At 42.6% G+C, this 9,784-nt stretch overlaps 2 protein-coding genes across 2 annotated transcripts in view; one reads left to right on the top strand and one right to left on the bottom strand.

Annotated features, from left to right (window-relative positions):
* Positions 1 to 4,217, top strand: part of LOC106949281 (nuclear pore complex protein Nup153-like) — a 7,335-nt gene extending 3,118 nt beyond the window's left edge. Inside the window, exons 2-6 of the mRNA XM_015035425.1 lie at positions 494 to 1,513; positions 2,006 to 2,431; positions 2,535 to 2,747; positions 2,865 to 3,048; positions 3,716 to 4,217. Of these exons, the coding sequence (XP_014890911.1) occupies positions 494 to 1,513; positions 2,006 to 2,431; positions 2,535 to 2,747; positions 2,865 to 3,048; positions 3,716 to 3,803 (1,931 nt within the window). The 3' untranslated portion in view covers positions 3,804 to 4,217. The remainder of the gene's footprint in view (positions 1 to 493; positions 1,514 to 2,005; positions 2,432 to 2,534; positions 2,748 to 2,864; positions 3,049 to 3,715) is intronic.
* A 231-nt stretch (positions 4,218 to 4,448) lies between these two features.
* Positions 4,449 to 9,120, bottom strand: LOC106949308 (piggyBac transposable element-derived protein 2-like). The gene is made up of 2 exons (XM_015035465.1): positions 8,934 to 9,120; positions 4,449 to 7,813 (listed from the first exon to the last, which is right to left on the bottom strand). Exon 2 carries the CDS (start codon positions 7,802 to 7,804, stop codon positions 6,041 to 6,043), a length of 1,764 nt encoding a protein of 587 aa, XP_014890951.1. The 5' UTR covers positions 7,805 to 7,813; positions 8,934 to 9,120; the 3' UTR covers positions 4,449 to 6,040.
* Between the last annotated feature and the right edge of the window lie 664 nt (positions 9,121 to 9,784).

Raw genomic sequence — 9,784 nt, 5'->3', positions numbered from 1 at the left:
GCGCTTGGCTGCGAGGGCCGCTTGAGGCTCCGCGGAGCTTTAATTAGGATTATTATTGGGCATCTAGAATGCTTTAGTTACAAGAATATTAGCAGAATACAGCACAATTTTATCAGATGGCCCTAAAATTGCGAGAAAATCATCTTAATGAGCTAAAATCTCTGATTCTTTCTTCCAAATAAACTGCTGTTTGTACAAATGCTTCAAAGTCCTGCTACTGATAATAATTTGAGTATTTCCTTATACCAGAATATAACATCACAAGATTATCAATATTCCTCATTTACATTTTTTGATTTGTTGTACTTCATTCTCCTGATATTACAACTTTATTCTGGTGATATTAAAGCTTTACTTTTGCATTATTTCGACTTTATTGTTGTATTGCTACGACTATATTCTTGTTATGCTATGAATACAGTATAATTGAAAAAAATAAAATAATTAAATAAAAATAAATTGTCAAGCCCTAATAGTAACTGTTCACTTTGAGGTTTTTTTAATTTTTCAAGACGCCTTGTGGACGTAGAATATCCTAAACCTGACATTATTCTCCGTTTCTCCTCAGCCTTTGGGTCTTTTGGCTCCTCTGCTACTGGAGCTTCTGGGACCTCCACTTTTGGCTCTTCTACCTCTAATCCTGGGGGTTTTAAGTTCGGCACGTCGGACAGCACAGCCGGATCCGGAGGTTTCAAGTTTGGAACTACAGACTCGTCCTCGTCGTCGTCAGGTGGTTTCAAATTTGGCGCCTCGTTCGGAGGCTCCTCCTCGGAGTCATCCTCTAAAGACACTACTGCCTCTTCAGGGTTTAAATTCGGTGGCCCCTCTGAGGGCTTCAAATTCGGAGCCGCGTCCAACGATGACAAGAAGTCGGACCAGCCGGCGGCGGGCGCTGGGTTGAAGTTTGGAGGCAGCAGCGAAGTAGCTTTTGGAAGTGGGTCATCCAGCACAGAAAGTAACTCTTCTTCTAAAAGCGGCTTCACGTTTGGACTGACTAAACCGGCGGATAAAACACCAGAAACCGCCACCACGTCTTCATCCTCTATTACCTTGACTCCTCTCACTTCTTCACAAGGAAATAGCGACAAAGCAGGATCATCAAATGACACCACATCCACCACCACAGCCACCGCTAAGGGGTCTGTTTTTGGGAGGCTAGGCGATCCAAATGTGGCATCCGGCACGCCGCAGGTGAGCTCTGCATTTGGATCTTTACAGGCAGGTAAGGAGCCGGCGGCTCCAACGTTTGCCTTCGGAAAGCCAGAGGAGAAGAAGGAGGCGGCTCTGTCGACCTTTCTCTTTGGTGCTGTGAAAAAGGAACCGGAAGCTGCTGCTGCTGCTGCTGCTGCTGCTGCAGCTGCTCCCTCGGGAGGCGGCTTCTCCTTCAGCAAGCCGAGTGCGCCAACAGATCAGCCGCCGCCGGCTTTCACATTTGGCAAACAGGCAGAAAAAAGTGAGACGTCGACTTCAGAAGCCTCAAAGCCGTCTTTCAGCTTTGGACAAACTGCTGCAGGTATTAATATTTAGCTTTTTTATATTGAATTGTCGGAATGGTTTGGTTTGTATTGTCTGTTACTGGAAAAAAAAAATGTAATTCTGTGATTATAAGTCGTTACGTTCGTGATTTTCTGACTGAGACTCGCTTGGAACTATTTTAGGACAGTAATAAGGTATAATGGTGAATTTTAACAGTTTGGAAACCTTCATACTGAGATGAACTTACATTTTTATCTTCCTTTACATTTTTTTTTTATCACAATGCTCCCATTTAACTCCAAGAGCTTCATTCGTCTGTCATTCAAACCTATTTTATATCGAAAACATAAAACTAATCAGTAATTATTGATATCGGCCGATCCATCATGATGCGTTTTTTAGCCATATTGTCCAGTTTATGACACAGAGCACCTAGATTTCTGACGAAGAAATTGGAAGTGACACTAACTCAAGAGTTGATGAAGCCAGAAGACATTGTTGCTGACCGTATCAGTGTCTCCCTGCACAGATTCCACTGCTGCTCCAAAACCAGCCTTCTCTTTCCTGGCTAATAACCCGCCCAGCGCCGCCACTTCATCATCCGCCACCCCGACTGCCGCCATGTTTGGCGCCGCCAGCAGCGGCTCCGCACCGGCCCCGGCCGCAACTTCATCTTCATCCTCCTCGGCCCCCAGCACGTTTGTGTTTGGCCAGCCTCCCTCCACCACCGGCGACGCTCCCCCTGCTAAGAACTTCATGTTCGGACAGAATCACGACAACCAGTCAGCGACGCCGTCGAGCGCTCCGCTGAACGCGGCTCCGGCGTCGGCTCAGCCCTTCATCTTTGGCGCTTCTACCAACAGTGCTGCTGCCGCTGCTGCTTCTGCTCCCGCTGCTCCCTCTTTTACCTTCGGAGCCCCAGCAGCAGCAGCACCCCCTGCTGCTTCCTCATCAGGTCTGCGTTTGTTATAAAAGCTTGTAAAACCGCTGTTGAATATTAGTGTTGGCGGTGGTAAAATATTCACCTTTTCTTTAATTTTTTTTGTCATTATTTCCAGCTCCTTCTGCAGCCCCGTCGCCGTTTGTGTTCAGTTCAGCTCCTTCAGGAGGTTTCGGCGCCAACCAGAACCCTCCTTTTGGATCAAGTTTTGGATCCCCCTTCCCAGCCACACCTGCCCAAACCTTTGGAACCAAACCCAACGCTGCCCCCGCGTTTGGACAGCAGAACAACTCCACACCCGTGTTTGGTTCCAGCACCAACTCCGCACCAAGTGAGTCGTCCTCTGGGTTTTCGTTCACATCCACCTGCAGACCGACTCTCTTCCTCTGGGTGGGGATCGCACGATTATAATCACATCTTTGATTCTGTGGTTTTTTTTTTTAATCAGGTGGAGGCTTTCAGTTCGGAGGAGCCAGTGCTTTTGGAGCCTCAAATAACTCTTCAGGCGTGTTTACGTTTGGAGCTGGATCTGGAGCGCCTTCTACCCCCTCCGCCAATCCCCCCATCGCACCCCAGTCAGGAGCAGCTGGTGGCAGTTTCAACTTTACACAAACTCCAGCATTTAACATAGGGTAGGCTGCTGTTCATCAATCTACACAGGAAATATTTCAAAATGCTTCAATTTAGATGCTCTGCTTTCAAGGTTCTGAGTGCTTGAATTCTGCAGAAAGTGCTTCGTTATTCAAATTGTACATTCTGGTAATAAAATGCAATCTGACGTTTTAGTATTTCAGTTCAAATCAAGTATTTAAATATGAAAAAAAAAAAAAAAATTTTTCCTCAATGTGTGAAGTGAAATCAAACCAAACTTCTTGTTTTTTGTTGGGTAGAATTAATACAATTATGTATATTTTCTAAATGCTAGAAAAGTTAGATTAGTCACTTTTTCAGAGCAGTCAGAACATAAATTTTATGTTAAAACATAAAATTTAGTTTTATTTGCAATAATAAATTAACACTGCCTTTTTTTTTAGTTCATTTGTATTGTTTTTTTTTTATCTCCAAAGTTTTGGTGCAGGAAAAGTTGGAAAACTTACCTTGAAAATGCTTTAACTTTAATGTGGAGAATCTGCAAGCAGCTGCAGCAGTGACTCAGTTTGCATGTTTTCTGCTCCATTTTCTGCCGTTTTCACACACCACCACTGCACACTTTCACTTAAATTTATTTGGGTTTCACGTGATCGTAAGCTGCGACGCGTACTGTCGTCTTTCTCACGGAGATGTCCTTTCCTCTCGCAGGTCAGCCAAGACGTTCACCGCTTCCCCAGCCGGACAGTCAGCGATCGCTGGGCGCAAGATCAAAACTGCGGTGCGCCGCAGAAAGTAGCCCTTTACGACCTTCACAAGACTGTGGACTTGACTGAGACAGGACGGTGTCCCCGGTGAAGAATGTCAAAGGTTCTCAAGGTTCTCATCTGGACAGACGTTGGCGTTGCTTAGCACAGCTTCGTGTTTCTGGAGGATTTCGGTCGCTCGACCGGCTGCTGAAAGGTTTTCAAATCCAGTCGAGAATTAAGTGTGTGCAGATTTTCCAGATTTCACATAGTAACAACTCCTGACTGAACTATTACCCTGACTTAGACTACAATCAAGCAAAGACCCCCAACCCCATGTTTGAAATTTAAAAAAAGAAAAAGCAGGGCAGTAATATCTATATTTTACACATCGGCAAATGTCTGCTAGACTTTAGGCATGACTTTTTTTGTAATAAAATTACAGAGGCAAAAACTGCAAATTGATAAAAAAAAAAGAAAAGAAAAAAAAAGGTATGAGTGTACGCATAATAATTAGAATGGGTGATCAGTTTATGAGCTGTGAAATGGAGAGGTGTAGTGAGAGCCGTGTGGTAAATCTCCAGCAAACTGTTTCGATTTCTCCTGTACAGGAATCACTGGGAAGTAGCTGTGGAGTCGGTGCAGTGTGCTGTATGTACAGGAACGAGCGTGTTTGTATGCAGAGTGCTTGTGTTTGGGTTTTTTTTTTTGTTTTTTTTCTCTCTTTCTCTCTCCTTCTCCTCTAATGTACAGACTTGAGGTGTGTTTGGTTTCTGTGTACATGCTGAGGATGTGTGTCCAAGTGCGTATGAAAACCGAACGACAGAGCTATCGCCTGGGGTCGCCAGCTGGCGAACGAGCAAAATGAATGTTTAAAAAAACGAACCCAGGGGAGGAAGGAAGGACAGGAGGGCCGGGTTTGGGAGCTGGGAAGATGCATCATGCACTGTGGAGGACGGACCGGGCCGAAGACGCGCGCGCCCTCATTCAGCTTCTTTAGGACTTTGTAAATGCGTAGTTTGAAAATTCTTGTTACATGTTTGATTTGCTCTGGTTCGCTCCACGACTCTGCTTTCCGTGCCCTCTCGTCTCTCGAGATCCCGCCCTTCCTCCTCCTGATTCCTGAAACTTTCCCTTTACACCTCTCTGTCTGCCTCACCCTCTCTCTCTTTCTCTCTCTCTTAATTGGCCTTTGAATATTATAAAAGCCTGTAAATAGTGATATTTTTTTTAATCTGTGAAGTTGAATTTTGTGTTACAGACTCTGCATTCAGCATTTTTGTCTTTAGAATTTATTATGTAAAATTCCTATATTCAAAGTTGCCCGAATCCATTTAAAAGGAGCTTAAATGCAAATTGGAGAACCTTTTTGAGTAAAAGGTATATTGGCTTTTCTGATCCACTTTTGTTTGGACCAAAACCAGTATTGTACAAAGTATTAAGTATATATTTTTCTATTGCGTGTTTAAATGGAGGAGGGTGACTTTGGATGATAGGGACGTCAGTTTATTTTAAAGCCATGATTATTACTGGATGAGTGATAAAATTAAAACCATGGATAATTACATCAATAAAAATACAAAATAAATGTGGCGTTGTGTGGAGTTTTTTCTGCAGTACTAGCCTTTTAAGATTTGTTAGCTTCTCTTCAAAATGGAAAGAGAAATGCTGACTGAGCTCAAAATCATGACGCATTTTAGATTTTTATTTTAAAAAAAAAACATTGGAAAACATTTCATTTTACAACTACGCACTGTGATGCTAACTTGTCAGAAAGCACCTCCATTGAAGCGGGGTTACTCAAACACTGATGCCCACGAGGTTAATCATTTTTGAACATTTCCAATGAAATACAACTTAACGGCTGCCATAGCCATATATAGACACGGTTGAAGTTATCAGTCACTTTTAACTGTTAATTTGTTTTCATATTATGCAGCTTCTCAAAACCACCAACTGCACATTTTATGGGAAATCTTAATTTTGTTTTTAAGCAGACACCAAACAGCGGAGATCGATTTGGATCAATCATTAGAACGAAAACAAATTTAGTCGCAATGCATAATTGAACAAATTTTCAAATGCAAATGAGTTTTTATCTGGTTTTGCTAAAAAAAAAGAAGAAGATGAAAACAGTTAAAACATGTCATCATACAGTCAAACATGGTGCTGGAAGAATCGTGATCTGTAACCCATCAGGAACTGGATGATCTGTCGTAATTAAACCACGTGCAGAAAATGTCGAAGGCGATAGTCTGGCCGTCTCTTCATCTGCAGAAAGAAACTATTCTTACTTGTGAAATTCTATGAAGCAGTTATTGTGCTTGTTGAGGCACAGGTGAATGCCGCACTTCGAGCATTTGTAGACACTCTGGCCCTTGCATTTATTGAACTTGCAGCGCTGCCGCTCGCTGCCCGTCATTGGCCAGTGGCCCACGGCGTCCGACCGGACCTCCATGGTTGGAAGCGCCCGAGTTGGACCTCGAAATTTCTTTTTTTGCAATTCCCTTTCCCCGTCAGGTGACGGCGGTTCCCTCTTTACGCTGGAGTTTTCATTGAACTGCATGCAGAGCGCTTGCGCCACCGATGTTCTGAAAGCAAGCAAGTCCTTCCGCTCCTTTTTTGGAACGTCCAGAGAATCACAGTCCCGCTGATACAACAGCCAGCTGTTCACAACCACCATATCGACAAAGTGAAAAAAGAACCGGTGGTAGTACTTCTTTGACCTGACCTGGATGCGACACGACGCAATTTGCGCGTTGAGCGCGTGGACGCCTCCCAAGAACTTGTGGTACAGGCTAATGATGCTCGGGCATGTCACAAAGACGTTGTGTTTCAACTTTTTGTCCCATCGTTTCACTCTGGAGACAGAATGGGCACCGGGGAAATTGCTGGCAATGATCACCCCCTTGCTGTCAAACCATTTGACTGCCCTCAGTTCTGCACCGTCGAAGACGACCTTTTTCTCTTCGAACGTCCCTCTTCCCTTTTTCTTCATGTCGGAGTTGGTGCTGAAGCAGCACCCTTGCAGTTGGTTCAGCTGCACCGTCCCAAGCGCTGGAATCCCCTTCTTCGCAAGAGCAGCGAGCAAATCCAAGGAGGAGAACCAGTGGTCAAAATAGAGCAGGTGATCGTCGGCACGCTGGACGGCTTGTGCGAGCTTCAGCACGATGTTTCCAGTCGGTCCAATGTCGGGTTCTCCGCGTTCAGGAGCGGTTCTGCCGGTAAATATGTCAAACGAATGCACCAGGCCTTTTGTGTCACAAAGCACGTAGATTTTATATCCCCATCGATGAGGCTTCTTGGGCATGTATTGCTTTAGAGAGGATCTCCCTTTGAAAGGGACAATTTGTTCACCAATGAACAGCATTTGGTCTTGAGGGATAGCCTGACATTTTTGCAGAAGGGAATCAACAATTGGCCTGATTTTGAAGAGCTTGTCCCTGCTGTTCGCCGCCATGTTGTTGTTGTCGTTGAAGTGAAGGAATTTTGTAATTTCTTCAAATCGGTCTCGGGAGACCACATCTGCCACCTGCCGTATTCGACAATCGTTGGACCAGTACATTCGTAGCCTTGGCAAGTGTATAACACTGATATACATGACGGTGCCAATAAACTGCTCCAGCTCGCTGGGGTCCAACTTAAGGGCACTGTTGGGACTTTCTTGTGCACAATATAGATTACTTTGTTTCGAAATCGTTTCCAAAAGCTCAGCGTCGAAAAAGTCTCGGAAGTACTGAACGGGCTCTCTGATTTCATCCGCATCTGGAAGGGTGCCCTGCCAGACGGGATAGTGTTTTGCAGAGCTCTGCTGCTGAACGGAGTCCCACACGACCTCCTGCCATTTCGTCGAAGCGGCGGCTGACACCCTTCTTGTGGTAGCAGCGCTGGTGCACGCCGTGGCGTCGTCAGTCCAGTCAGGGTCTTCGTCGGCGCTGCTGTCGTCACTTGGTTCTGTTGCTCCGCTGTCCTCGTCGCTGTCGCTGACGCTGTCGCTGAGGCAGCTGTCGTCGCTCTCGATCGGCGGGACGCCGTAGAAAGGTGATGCGTCCATTGCAGCTTTCTGAGAATAGAGGGCAAATGTAATTATAAATCAGCATCTTTATCCTGTTTTGCAGCTAAAAACATCTAATTGGATACACCGCAACACGTTCTTTGAAATTAAATCAAATCAAATGTTTAATCCTTGAGTTAGTTTACCCAGAATTATTTCTATTTATAAGATGCAAGAATAATGAGAGGATTTTTTTTTTTTGTTAAATCAAGAAGTTTGTGTACACTAGGATTACTATGACTATATACAAACACAGTTGAAACCAGAAGTTTGCATGCATTAATTAAAAAGACACATAGACCTTGTTTTTTACTGTCTGAAGTTAAACCTGTCTGGTTCATCTTTCTGTGTTCTAAAGATGAATGTTTCTGCATGAACTCGGGAAAAATTCTTAATTTTTGGTGACATGTCCTGTTGTCTGATGAAACTAAATTGAAGTTTTAATTCATAATTTGAACCTTTCTACATTTGAAAGGATAAAGACAAACTTGAAAGCCTGAGAAAACCATCCCGACTGTGCAGCACGAGCGTTTTGTGGTGGGAATCATGTACTATAAAAATATAAATAAATAATTGTGTTTATTCTAACTGATCTAAACAAGAAGTAGTTTGATCCAACATCAAAGGATGGGGAAAAAAAATATTTTTTATACAGTGTGTGATGATAAACAATCATAATTATTTAATGGGAGCATAAAAAGTAGAACATGGCCCTGTTAAAATATTACCTTTTTCAATTATGATGCATAATTTCAAAACTTATCTGACCTTAATTGGGATATTTATCCAGTACAGTTCGACTGAAATCAAATATAGTCTCCTCTATCAAATTCATCACGTTTAATTTTCTCAAAAGAAACTATTCTTTTGTTGATTTCGAAGCAAATTTAAATCCACCAAAGGTTTAATCAGATCATAACTGATTCTTTTATGAGGTTTTGACGATCACCGTTTCATTTTTATAAATCAGGGGCGGGGAAACAGAGTTTTTACAAGCAGTGTGTAAACATCGGGGTTTCTATTGTATTCCATCAAAATACTATTCATTTGCAGCCATTACGGCCTAATGTAGCGAAAGCGCGACAAACCAAAATGGGCAAATAACTTTTAAAATTTACGTCACACATACCTTATTCCGGCATGCCAGCAGTAAAAGCAACCGAGAAGTTGGTAGGTGTTTCTAGAACGGCACAATTTACCGCGAATTAGGATAATTTGCTGAATTTTGTAGCTAAAATCCGTGTGATCTCCCGAGTAAACACTTCCGCTATCATCAACCGGATGTACTTCACTCATCGACCAATAGGATTAGACAAAAATTGTCTTGTTGTACGTCAACGTTGCCGCCATATTGTGAGTGCCAGTTAATTTAAAATGTAGTTAAAAATATGTGTTTCTTTGCAATATTATCAGAGACTGCTTTTTGAGGATATATGAATGTCTTACAATATAATTGCACGTCTCGGAAAGCAGAGAGATTGCTTGTTTGTTTGATGTGTAGGCAACATACATGGACAGTCAGTCATATGAAAAAAAATATTCCAGTTTTTCTAGGACCTGTGGAATTTTTACATGTTGAGTTCAAGTCTTATTCATATTATATTACCAATGTTATTAATTTTAATTGCGTTCTACCTTGTTTAAGTCGTTAAAGTAAAAGTTAGCCATCTTTGTTTAGCTTGTAAACAAAGATGTAGGGCACAAGCCTAAACTTTAGCTAGTATGCCCTTTTTAGTTGAAACATAAGTGACACTTTTGCTAGATCAAGTTTCTTTTGGCAAATCTGTGACTACAGACTATAACTTCATTTTCATTTTCTGCTAAATATTGGCTGCATTTATTTCGCTAGGCAGGTTTAACTAATGCAATAAATTTTGCTTTAGTAGTTCTTTCCAGAATTCAAGTTGTTATTGTTTAATTTGTTCTGAAAATGGCCCATAATCTTGGATACCACTACTTGTTTTTATCTTTGTTGACATT

Source organism: Poecilia latipinna, unplaced genomic scaffold (genome assembly GCF_001443285.1).
Source record: "Poecilia latipinna isolate Pla-1442-1.1 unplaced genomic scaffold, P_latipinna-1.0 Scaffold335, whole genome shotgun sequence".
Classification (NCBI taxonomy): Eukaryota; Metazoa; Chordata; class Actinopteri; order Cyprinodontiformes; family Poeciliidae; genus Poecilia; species Poecilia latipinna.
The sequence above is the reverse complement of the archived record's forward strand: the minus strand, read 5'-3'. Positions and strand labels throughout refer to the sequence as shown.